This window comes from Stegodyphus dumicola, chromosome 1 (genome assembly GCF_044657685.1).
Source record: "Stegodyphus dumicola isolate Sdum_Otavi_A_Nest chromosome 1, ASM4465768v1".
NCBI lineage: Eukaryota > Metazoa > Arthropoda > Arachnida > Araneae > Eresidae > Stegodyphus > Stegodyphus dumicola.
This window is the reverse complement of record NC_140768.1, coordinates 53,248,829-53,262,146: the sequence shown is the minus strand read 5'-3', so window position 1 is coordinate 53,262,146 and position 13,318 is coordinate 53,248,829. Positions and strand designations below refer to the sequence as shown.

Sequence of the window (13,318 nt, the reverse complement as noted above, 5' to 3'; positions counted from 1 at the left end):
ACTTGTGTTGCCCATGCATTGTGCTACGTTACTGTATATGTACATTAAAGTAGCGTGTTCAGATTTATGCATTATAAAACTCTCAATTTTGAACATGCTACTGTGACTGAACATACTTAATGACTGTACGTATTATTTTTACAAGTTTCGCTATATCAAATTTGCTGTAATCAGTAAATGCCCTCTTATTTGTCATCTCAAATCTCAGCTTTGGTAAGCAAAACATTTTATACGTTAACTCTCAAGGCTACATAATAATAAATAAGAACAGTTGTCTAATTGGTAGTGCAAATAAACACACAAACTGTACCTGTAAAATGTCTGTATGTTTAACAAGCTTTGTCTTCTATCGCATTAGTGTCTTGAAACCTTCAGTTAGTTACGCTGTTATATAGTACGCTGTATGATCTTATAACACCAGCCAACAGTGAAAGCAGTGATAATGAAGAAGATAAAGCGCCTTTAATTAACCAAGAAATTAAAAGAATTGTTCAAAAATGCACAAGAACCGTCTGACTTTGCAATGCAGATTGACCTAAACGTAACACCAAGCGGCAAACTTTATGATAAGTATCGAAAAACACAACTCTTCTTACTGAAAAACTTTTATAGAGTTACATCATTCATTGTCCCAAACAATGATCACTAGCCTTTTAAAAAATCTGTACCACATACCGTAATTACGTACCATACCATCTGTTTCACGTACGTAAAAATCTGTATCATGTACTTATTAAGCAGCAATAAAATTCCTTTCAGTTAACATTTATTTCAAATCAATAAACATTCACGGAGTTTTATAAGATAATCGTGCATTTCAAACTGTCAGACTGTTAGCGAAGTTGAATTTATATCGAATGTTAAAAAAAAATTAACAGATTTATTTTACTGTTAATTATGTAGTATTTTATATATAGGACAATTTTATAGCATTTATATTGCGTGTTAAAATTCTATGATAAAAAACATTTAACAAATTAATTTTATTATTAATTATAATTTTAAAATATCATGGTGACATATATCCTCAAAATTTCGCGCAAAGTATGAAATTGCTTATTTTTTTATAGAAAATACAAGAGAAAATTGAAACTTATCCTTAAATTACAAAAATGGATATTATTTAAACAATGTACAATTTTTATTATAAAATTATACATAAACTTCTGCTAATTCCGTAGCGTTATGTAATTTGTTTTCTGGATTTTTATAATAATTTTCACTCTTGTATTTTTAAAGTATAGAAAAATCTTAATAAAACTAATTCAAAGACATTTACTTCAGATTACTGTAAATCAATTGTTAACAGAAATTTATATCCTTGCCTAATGTTTCTTTATTCAGTTCAAATGGTGATTCTGGAGGCCTCCCAATAAAAGCATCTTGAGCGAAAGCTTCTTTCGTTGAATAGAAATCATTGAAGATTACTGCATAATGACTTCCCAATTTTAAGCTAAGAAAATAAAATTCAACATGATTTGAGAATGGCTGCAGACATATTCCAAAGATCCCTACACAAATATTAAAATGCAAATATTAAAATTGTAAGCAACATTTTATATCATGTAAATAAATGACGCTTTTTAAACTAATTTAAATATTTGTATACTGGTAGAAACTATAAAAATTGTTAAGTTACATAAGGAAGTCTGCCAACTAGATTAACTTAATTAACATAAATATGAAAAGTTTTTAAGAGAAGTAAAACTTTTAAGTAAACATTTTAAGAGAAGTTCATGAGGTAAAAATTTGTTATATATATATATATATATATACACCGTGTTTCAAAAAGAATATGCGTATTACAAAGTGTTATTTTGTCCAAACTATCGATCACTGCGCCTCGGCATGGCTATTGGCGAAACGAATACATAGTCTAGTTTATATTAATAGCCGCTAGATGTAAGTTGTTTTCTGTTTTGCGTGGTAACCGTCACATGTTTAAAATGACTACTCCGCAGCAAAATCATTTTGTATTCTCGAGTTTGCGAAATGCAATTCCGTGACAGTCCTAAGACGTTTCAAGTTCAGGTACCAAAGTGATCCTCCGAATGGGTGGAACCAGTGGCTTATGTATGTTACGCTAAATAACAAATAATAACCCAAAACGATATTACAGTAACAGCAAGAAAGGAAGTTTTATTACCTGGACCCATAGCTGAAAACAGAAATTTCCGGTCAGGCATAATGGAATATCCTAAGAACTGTAAGAGCCTGAAAGGAGTACTAGTAACCTCGTCCCTCTTCAACTTGTCGAAGACTGTCATCTCGGTGAGAGCTGGCAACGTAAGTGATAAAGAGAAAATCATTAAGAAAGGCCAAGTGGTTACAGAATCTACTCTAGTGATCTGCGTAAAGCGAATCAATAGTCTCTGTGTTTTCGGAGAAACTAGCATCGAAGTTATTGCAGAATGTACAACTAAGCGATGAAGAGAGAAATGCTGCTGAACGTGTCGCTCAGGAATTTCAGGATGTTTACTTCCTTGCATCTTCTGACGTAGATCGAATCACTTTGGCTGAACGTAGAATTGATACGGGAGATCGTCCACCATTTAGGCAACATCCAAGACGTCTACAGATTACTAACCTGAAAACAAATCCTTAAACTTCTAAACGACATGCAATTAAACGACGTTATTGAGCATTCAATAAGTATATTCGCCTCTTTCATCTTCCTGATCAACAAGAAAAGTGGTTCAACAAGATTTTGCGTTAACTATCCTTAGTTGAACGAGGCCACAAAGAAAGACAGCTACCCTCTTTCTAGAATTGACAATATTCTGCACACTCCTTCAAGAAGCAAATGTTTCCTAAGCTTGATTTAAAGAGTGGATATTGTTAGGTAGAGATGCACAATAGTGATCGAGAAAAAAAGGTAATTACTACCTGACAAGGACTTTGGAAGATCAAGGTTATGCCGTTTGATTTATATAATGGCCGGCGACATTCGAAACCTCGGGGAGACCGTGTTGAGAGGTCTTTTCTACGAAGGATCTTCACCTGGATGACACAATCATCGTTGACATAGGTTTTAAAGAGAATTTAGAAAATATCAGGAAGCCAAATCAAAGGAAGCCAACCTAAAATTACGTCCTACCAAATGTAAATTGTTCAGACAGGAAGTGACTCATCTCAGATATCATCTCTGCCGAAACGTGCGTACGAATCCAGTAAAAGTATAAGTAGTTAAAGATTGGATGCGCCCCAAAAATGTTCATCAGCTGAGAAGTTACCTGGAGCTTTGCACCTATTATAGACGAATTATAAAGGACTTTTCTTCCATAAGATCCCTACACAAATTGGCAGAGTGCAAGAGAAAGTTCTTCAAGGCAAAAAGAATGTGAAGATACATTTTACAAACTGAAGACGGCTTCAACGTTTGCGACAATCCTGACATATTCTTAGCTCGTCAAACCATTTATTCTTGACATACACGCGAGCAATGAGAGTGTCTGTGCTGTTTTATTCCTAAAAATAAACGACCAAGAACGTTTCAAAGCATACTGAACGAAGTCTCTATCTAGAGAGAGAGGAATTACTCTGTTAACAAAAAAGTGTTCCTCGTTATAATTAAAGTCATAGAACATTTTCGCCGTTACCTAACGGCAGAACATCCTTGCTCCGCACAGATCATGCATCGTTGACCTGATTATTAAGTTTCAGAAATCCTGAAGGCAAAACGCCGGTTGGTTACAAAGACTCCTGGAGTATAACATAACTGTCCGTGATCAGAGAGAATGGTCCCGCGTGCTTAATTTGGTAGCACGACAAGTAACAAATTCAGCATCGGCGAATCGAGACCAATGAAGTGCCGAAGAAGTCAGGAAAGACTAGTTGGAAGACGGAGGCATTAAATCCATAATTTGCTGAGTAGAGTCTTGAGATAGGAAACCTACCTGGCAGTACATTTCGATCTATAGTCCTAAGATAAAACAATTTTGGGCTCTCTGGGGACTCACTCCATATTCGAAACGGTGCCTTGCAGCCGAATTTCAAACCGGATGATGAAAAGGTTTTCCGTTGTCAGCTAATAACGTTGCATAGAGTTTGAGACTGCGTTTACTGAAGTAATGTTAGGGCAGACATGTAAGAATAGTTCCAATGTTGCGATTCCTGTGCGAAAGATCTAAAAATGACAACCGAGGAAACCTGCAACGTTACAATGGTGAAAAGGTATGGTTATGGAACTTAATTCGATGAAAAGAGTTTTCTCTTAAACTACAGTCACCCTGGGCCGTCATTACACAGTCCTAAACAGGCTGATCTTCGTCGCAATTCGAATTGGGATGTCATCAGATTCTAAAATCGTTTATTACGACAAGCTAGCCCCTTACTATGGCCATAGTACATAGTCCTCAAGACTATCGTCATTATGTATGTAAATTTTTTAATTTGTGTGCTTATTTATTGACTTAGTATTTGATTCGTTTTATGTTATTTATCGAAGTTATTGTTTTAGTATTGCATTGATTTGCTTTAGTTCTAAATATAACTTCCTGTTTAGGGATTGAACAATCTGAGATGTGTAATCCTTGAGAAGAGGAAAATGTTTCAAATTTTGAACATATTTTTATAACCAAAATTTTAGTGAAACTTTATGTGAAGCTGTATTCTTTTTAATCATGTAACATGAAAATCTTAAAAGCGAAGCTTAAATTGATGATAATCAGACTTGCAACAAAGCGTCATTTTAAGTACATGAAAGAGGAAAAACATTTTTATCATTTTATTAAAAACGTAAATATCTAATAATTATACATATATAATTTTATGTGTAATAATAAAATTACATAAGATACGATACATGTAAATTTTTATATTAACACAATCGTGTTAATTACAAAAACAACAAAGCATTTATTTTGAGTGAAAATATCCGAAAGCTGTTCAGCTTGATTCGAACTCGAAATCTAAGTTTTCACGCAAACTAAAACTTGGGGCCAAACAATCGTGCGACTTAAACCAATCTAAAATTTGAAGAATCATTAGTAATAAAAAATTCAATATATTAATTAAATGCAAAGAGAAGATAAATGAAGTCATTCTTGTTTGTCAGAGCGGAAGAATATAGTAATCTCCTTAAAACAGGAAAAAAAATATTGTATCAGATTTAGTTACTGTTAACAAACGAGGTAAAAAAAAAGGATCGCTGTCTAGCTTGTATTAAAGTGGAGAAAACATTCCATCATTTATAAAGAAATCCATCGGAAATTATGATCAAAAATAAACATAGCATTATATATTAAGTTTGTTAGTAGTAGTACTTAGAAGTATTAGTATTTAGTAGTTCTATTTAGTAGACGCCATTGCTTTTGGGGCGCGTGATTTCCATGTGCAGTTTCTTTGGCTGTCGTCAAATAAATCTCCCACAAAACTATTCCATCATGGTCAACGAGCATAACTCCTCTCGCAAACGCCACGGGCGCGTCTATGATGCACCGGCGATATGTTTCCCTCTGTAGACGGAATGCTGTAGGCGCCGCAAATAGTGAGGTATACCTTTTCGGAGATATATGCCTTCTCGGGTAGACGAACCTTTAGGTAGATGCCATAATCCAATCTAATCTCTTTAGCTCACCTCGTTTTTTATCCTCTACAAGCATATAATCTGAAGCTGCACACATCCACGTCTTTTGATACTAAATGGAAAAGGATGTAAAATTTTAGTTACCGAAAAATTTGCCTATCTTTGTTCATTTTCGGGATAAGAAACCTGTCACCTTTTATTTATTACTAGAAGCTACATATTTACTGAATCGAAAGCTCGTAGATGCTTTCTTACCAACTGATTGTATCCTTGTAGCTCTAAAATACTTAAATCGGAATTAAGTTGATACTAACAGCTTGAGAAAGAACTCAGTTTGTAGTTTTATAAGACGAAAATACATATTTTTTCTGGTTTTTAAGATTCATAAAATATTACTACGAAATCGAATTACCAAATTCTGAAATGAAAGCATATTGTTAAAACAAATATACAAGTAAACACTCAAGTATTATCTTTTTTTTTTCCCCAGAAGCTGGTTAAAGCTACGAATGCCAGTATTCCGTTCCATGCTCTATTCCAGACGATGGAATGGGATGGCTACATTATATTTTCGTTCTTTTTTCATAAAAACAAGCCAGCTTCCTCAAAAATATGTTTCACAAAATATTCCTTCATACAGGGAGTTAACTGTGATGTGCTTGTCATAATTAAATAGTTCTTTTCTATTTCTGTTTTACATGTCGAAACGGGAATATGTTTGATTTGCCATATGTTTGATTTTTCTTAAATATTATACAGACTGCATCTAGGTAACTTAATTAAAAAAACTCTGTTTTAGTAACGTGGGATATTAAAGTAGTTAGAAGCTCAGATCTTTTAAAGATAGCTTATGAATATAATTCAGTTCTTTCATATCAAATTTTAAAATTTCTTTAAAAATATTTTACAAATTACTTATTGAATCTACAACTTAAAATACTTCAAATCCTAAGAAATAAAAATCTTGAACTGTAGAATCATTAGGATTATTTAAGCAGGAAACGTGAAAAATTAGCAATACCCTTGCAAAGATTCGAATCTGGACCTCTGGAATACGCTCCGGGTGTGCTACCGTTACACCACGAAGATATGCTGGAAGGAGAGAGAAAATACCTTATAAAGTATTTATTTAGTTTATCGAACCAGTTATTTTATAATTAAGATACAATAACACGCCAAACAAATATTAATTTAGAAGTCAAACAACAAAAATCAGCGCTATATTTTCAAATTTTCCCAGGACTGACTTCTAAATTAATAGCAGTTATTTTATGTTAAGTTCTTTACTGTCATTCTCTCTTTCCATTTTCCTGCCAGAATGTAAATTTTAGTTCATGTGTGTTTAAAGGGAGTAGAAAGAGATAGCATTTAAAATAAGGTTTTGGTTGCTTAATCAGAGCGTTTTCCGCTTACAGAATGCCATGTTAATAGTTGAAATTCTACCTTAGCCGTCTGTCTTCTGCGTTGCTTTATTCTTGCCAATAGTGCTTGTCACGCCGGTATTGGATTGAGCCACCTTGCACGTGATTATTTCTGTGTAGCCTTTAGCTAAACTTTGATTACTCTTGAAATTCTGTCTTTTTCGTTACGCCATAAATGCTGGCTGGTTTTGTAAACACAAGAAGTGCCTCCTGTTCAGTTATATGAGTTCTTAATAAAAGGGTCTTTTGCATTCTTCTTACATTTCTGTGTAAATTCTAGACATATCGATAGTTCGCTTAAGTCTTTCGTAATCTTGCCTTAGCACATGCTTCCCAAGTTTATAGTGAGAAAATAATGTTAAGTAATAAAAAAATAGTTTTCTTCACTTTGAGAAGAAAAATTATTAGGTTTGGTATGGTTACCGTCGCTGTTGATAGTCGAATAGATTTTGAAAACAAAATTTTGATTTTATTTCACTAAACAAAACAGAAAATTAGATTATAATATGATACCTGAACATATTATGTTATAACTTTTAAGCGAATTTTCTGCTACAATTAATATTTTTCATTTTCTTTCCTTTTTTAAACAAAAATTACATATTATTTTCTTTCGTATAATAATTGCTATTAAAATGCTGGTATGGTAAATAACTAGGATTAAAACTTACTAAACAAAATACACATGGCGCATATTTAATTTCATTGTAAGTACGTACAGATATTCATTTTCTTTTTCATGTTAGGTGAAGAAACGTCTAGCCACGGCTTTTTTATTTATTACTTTATTTCTCATTTGTGAAGTTTATGGACTGTTTTATCACTCTGTTTACTGGTTATAGGATGAAATATATACTTTTTACAGATTTAGTATAGAAATAAATACAATGAGCATTAAATTTTAGCATTTATAGTAATATTTTCGCCTGTAATATGATATTTGTCAATAAAGTACAATAAAATTGAGAATGAGCTGGAGAAGATATCGTATCTACACGAACAAGAAATGTCATGTATACTGTAGCTTTTTGATATTAAAATCCGAACGGTTTCATTTCTAATGCTTTGGTATTAATATAATTTATAAAGATTCAAAGAAAACAAATATTTTATTGTTTTTCTATCGTTGTTTATTTTATTGTTTTATTATTTACTAGCAGCTTCGCTGCCAGCCTTCGTCTGGCTTTTAAATGTACCAGAAAAATGGCTGAAGGAAACACCAAACGTTAAATTTAAAAACTGCGTAGAATTTTACTCTGCGGAACAACTTCATAAAAAAAAAAACTTATTACGTATAACAAAATTATAATGAAATAAGCAATATCCCTTAATACAAATATTAATTATCCTGATAAATAAATTAACCAACTTCCCTTTACAAAATCTTAAGAACTCAAATGGTATAAATGTAACTAGGTTAAGAACTTTGTTTCCTAAACAAAATCACTCAAAACTTTTCAATATCTTAAAAACAGTGAAATGAGCAATAAATAACATAAAAGAATACAAAAAAAAACAAAAAATTCTGAAAAGCAAAGTATAATTAATGATATTTTATCTTATATTTTCAAGAGAAAAAAATTACAATGAAATAAGCTATATCCCTTAATACAAATATTAATTATCCTAATAAAAAATTAACCAACTTTCCGTTGAAGAAAAGAAATCATGAAAAACTTTTCAGTATCTTACATACAGTGAAATAAGCAAAAAATAACATGATGAAAGCAACTCAAAAAACATAAAATTCCCCGCAGAATTTTACTCTGCTAAACAACTTTATCAAAAAAAATCAATAAAAATGCATTAAATATATATATATATATATATATATATATATATATATAAATGACAATTAATTATGCCAATCTCTTAAAAACAGTGAGATAAGAAATATGATGAAAAATTGTTGCCAAACCTATATTTCTAAAAGAATGAAACTATTCAAAATGATGCGATTTCATCAAAAATCTATCAACAACAATAAGACAGGAAAATTTTTGCCAAAATAACATTTTTAAAGATGTGAGATATGAGAAGTGTACTCGGAAGCTTCATTTAAAAAATGTTTTAAAAATAAAAAATATTATCATTTTTCCAAAGTTCTTTTTGTAAAAGCAGTCGCAAGGATGAAAGTTTAACGTGTCCAAAAATCAAAGAAAAATAAACTGTACATTTTTAAAAATAAACTTTTTTAGAAAAAATCCCGTTGAAATGGTGTTAAGCTTCCTTTGTTAAATAAATTCGTATTTAATCGATTTATTGAAACACGAAATTTATTTTAAGTTCGTAAAATAGCTAAGTGCCTGCGTTTCATGACGATGTGAAAATGGAGTATGTAGAGTAAAATGTCGCTTTCCTATAGCCCATTATGTCTCAAAATGACGCGATTTCGTCACAAAACATTATATTAAAAAAATTCTAATTCGAATTTCGAAAAAATCGCTTCGATGTGCACTGGCTCTTGTCTAGATCCACTTATGTACCAAATTGCGTAGCCGTGGGTCTTTAGCTTACGCGCAGCGCAAACGAAAGACACACACACACAGACAGACTGACTCTTTCTTTTATTATATGTAGAGATTGTGTAGGCAACGGTTATTATTTTCTCTCTGTTTCAATGATACAACTACTTAACTCAGCTTCTGTTAGGGATTAACTTAGACTATATTTAAGTTAAGAATAATAAAAAAGTTAATTGTGAAATTTAAATTTCGATCTAAATTTGTAAACAGTTTCTGATTAGATTACAGGACTAAACACAAAAGAATCCAAAGATTGAAAGATAAAACTGATAATGAACTAAATAAAGATTGAAAGTTGAACTGGTACGCAAAACTTGATTATATGGTGAGAGATAAAAACCGCGCTAAGTTTTTCGAAGACATTTCAACAGTGGCATAATGGTCCCTAGCAGATCATTATACAGAATAGTATTGTAGAATATTATGTGTAATGATCTGTATACTATATCGATATACTATATCATTATACAGAGTAGTATTGTACAATACTACTCTGTATAATGATATAGCATATCGTCTATCCTCGAGTTTATTAACCGATAACACTTAGCTACTCGCTTTTGTAATTAGACAGGAATGTTAACACAGCTTATGAGATGAAACTTGTGAGTCTGAAAAATATGAAAAGTTGCCCTATCATGATAGTGAAAATCATATTTTACTTACTTTTAATGTGCATTTTAAATATAAGGTTCACATAAAACAAAAATAAATGTTAAGGTTAATTGGTTGACTGACTGGCGAAAAAATAGATGATGGAAAAAAAAATTGTACAACCATTCCTTTCAGCGGAATCTTAATATGAGCCGAATTACCAGTGTTTAATGGTCTCTTCTGCTTGGCTCAGGCGGAAGTGGGCATTAGAAAGCCGTCTATTTCTTACATAAATTGCAGTTTATAGATTGTTAAACCTGGCTCTGAATTTATAACGCATAACATTCTAGAGAAAATAAAATCAATATATCCTGATAAATATTTTTTAAAATGCAGTGCAACTGAAAAATAGAATCTTACATGGAGCGTACACCTACAATTTAAATAGACATTAATGGCCTCAATTCTGTTTGACACTTTCCTCACTAGTGGCTAAGTGCTGAATTCTGGTAGTTCTTCTGAATGTCGAACCCAAGGGAACGGACTGGCTGCATAGTTTATTTTCTTTGTTTTCTCCTGTTTAGCGAGAACAGAAGCCAGTTCTTCACTAAGGTGTCCCTTCTCCTAGGCAAATAGCCTTCGCAGAATGTCATTCTTAGATAGCCCTAACTTCTTTGTAACTTGGAAATTACGGTTTTCAACCATACATAGAAAGGCACAGGCTTCATTTCCTTTTAAAGTATTTTTTTTTTATCTTAAAAAGTTAAATGATAAAATCCAGCTTTTTAAAACTGGAATCGCGACATTTTGCAATACCTTGCAAAATTTTTACATTAAGCAAACTGGACTGGATTACGTAATGAAGGCAAAACACACTAAAGCTACTTACCTAAGGGAAGAAATGATTTCGGGGAGGACTTTACGAGTTTATTTTAAAAGTGTCTACTGATTCAGTTTATTCCTAAATTACTGCTCCTTGGAATTAAAGGTAGAATTTTTAATAATGCTTGGTGAAACAAACAATCATGTAACAGTATTTTTAAATAGCAACATTTTCTTCCCGAAAAATTACTGCATAAAAAATTTTCATATTCGTATGCAATTATACTCGTAATTATATATTTAAAAATTACAGAATTTATTCACAGTTAATACTTGTAAATATGATGCAATATAATGTAAATAATTTTTACATCAGAACCAAAACAAGGTACTCAATTTCTTCCATTAACTTACCTGAAAACAGGTCCATACACTTTTGCTAACTTGTCAAAGTCTAAATATGGTTTAGAAGTCATAAAAGGAATATAACCGACAATAGGGAGATTCCATGGACCCGGTGGTGCTTTGCTATTTCTGCCTTGCAAAATCAAATACACGATTAAAATCACGAGCACTGTAATGAGTATCAAGGTCAAACTATCCATTTTAGCAGCTTGCTGCACAGTAGAATGCACAGAATGAATTAAGTGTGCTCTCAGATTATGGTGCGATGAAAGGAGATGAGATACGAACTGATAAGAGTCGACTGTTATCAAACGATAAACACTGCGGTTAGTTTTCGGAAATTCCACCTCTTTTTGAAGAGTTAATATCACTATGAAAATATAAAATCGCGATTCTTTTTCGAATAAATGATGTTTTTGCTTTCTCTAGACAGTTTTCCATCAAAATGTTTGAAAATTAAAAGTTTTTTTGAACTCTCAAAGGAGGAGGGGAGTATCCATCTGCTTCACTAAAATAATATCGCTAGCTAACGTAAGCGCGTGAAGTGAACCTTCACACAATATTAGCATTTCAGTTACCTATAATAACACTGCAATAGCTTGTCAATGAGGCAAATTAAGTTATTTAAAAAGAAGCAAAATAATTGATCAAAATGTGATACGTTAAAAAATAATATATCGAGCAAATAATATTCATTCATTTCTTTAAAAAATAGATCAAATGATATTCCGGTTATCGGTAAAACATTTTGCTTTCACAAAACCAAGTTGAAAAAAATAAACTGCATTAACTATTCAAAAAAGAAAAAAAAAAGAAAGCAAAATATTGAACTGTTTCATCTAACGGTGCCTGATATGCTCTACCGTGAAAAATATCTACATACACAATAAAAATTTTTAAAACGCTAAGGGGAGAGTTTATTTACAGCTGAACTGACATTATTCTAGTTGTGATTAATTTGTATAGTTAATGAATTTTAATTTAATTTCAATTCACTTGAAAGTGTGTCTCATGTATTTAATTTTTTTACCTATAAATTCATTAATTAAATAAGCTAATAAGTTTTTGATGCAAAGGAAAGACTCTGAAGCTATAGTGAAATAAGAAAATAAGCTCACTAGTTTGGGAGCTCATTTTGATAGAAATAAATTATTTTTATGCAGTGTTAATGGCTTTGTAAAATAGTGGTAGAATAATACCATTAATAATTTGAATCAAAAACGAACGAAAAAAAACAGCAAATATAATCTTCAAAAAGTGCTTTTTTTCCTAGTTATAAAACTGGTCGCTCAAGTTATGCGAATTTCGGTAATTATTGGGTCATGGCCATAATTGTAGAAAATGTAATTCTGTGAATGCTCAAATGGAATGCTAATGTTCTTTAAATCACATCATAAATTTCAAATAAATATAGTTCAACCACCTTAAAATATAAATTATCCCAAGCCAACGGTAGATAACATCAACTTGGCCTCTGAGAGCAAAAGAGATATATCAAATAGCAGGTGCCTTCCAGGCCGTTACAAGTTTACCTCAACTTGTCCAGATACAGAAAATAATTAACGTTCCACAAAAATCACGGCATTCCTCAATCGATCTACGTTACATCTTTAATGTAACTAATAATATCAGGGAAAACGATGGACCAACTATTGCTTACAGTGTTGCTAGACTTTGATGTACGAAATTTCACTACGGAGCTACATTATTTAGTCCAGAAACGCTTAGAATATCATAATAAAATGTAGGGAAATGATCGAAAAAAAATTAGCTGAAGAAACCTCACAGACACAGTAGTCCTGGAAATTTTCATCAAAAGAATGCAATTCTTTCTATACCATTAATCGATATTAGCGAAGCCAAAACATCCTATAAACAATTGCCTTTTGTAAACTTATATTTGTCTGAAGTTTCGTTCAAATCAGATTGAGCAGCAATGGAATTAATTTTGGGTCGCAGACTAACTTAGAAATTAACATTTTATCATCGTAACTCAGAAAGCCCTTAATGAAGATATCACGCTT

At 31.8% G+C, this 13,318-nt stretch overlaps 1 protein-coding gene across 1 annotated transcript in view; it reads right to left on the bottom strand.

Annotated features, from left to right (window-relative positions):
* LOC118204280 (cytochrome P450 18a1-like) overlaps window positions 1-11,531 on the bottom strand; it is a 36,882-nt gene extending 25,351 nt beyond the window's left edge. The window contains exons 1-2 of the mRNA XM_035376618.2: window positions 11,304-11,531; window positions 1,326-1,453 (exon numbers count right to left, since the gene is read on the bottom strand). Coding sequence (XP_035232509.2) covers window positions 1,326-1,453; window positions 11,304-11,494 — 319 coding nt within the window. The 5' untranslated portion in view covers window positions 11,495-11,531. The remainder of the gene's footprint in view (window positions 1-1,325; window positions 1,454-11,303) is intronic.
* Window positions 11,532-13,318: the final 1,787 nt, after the last annotated feature.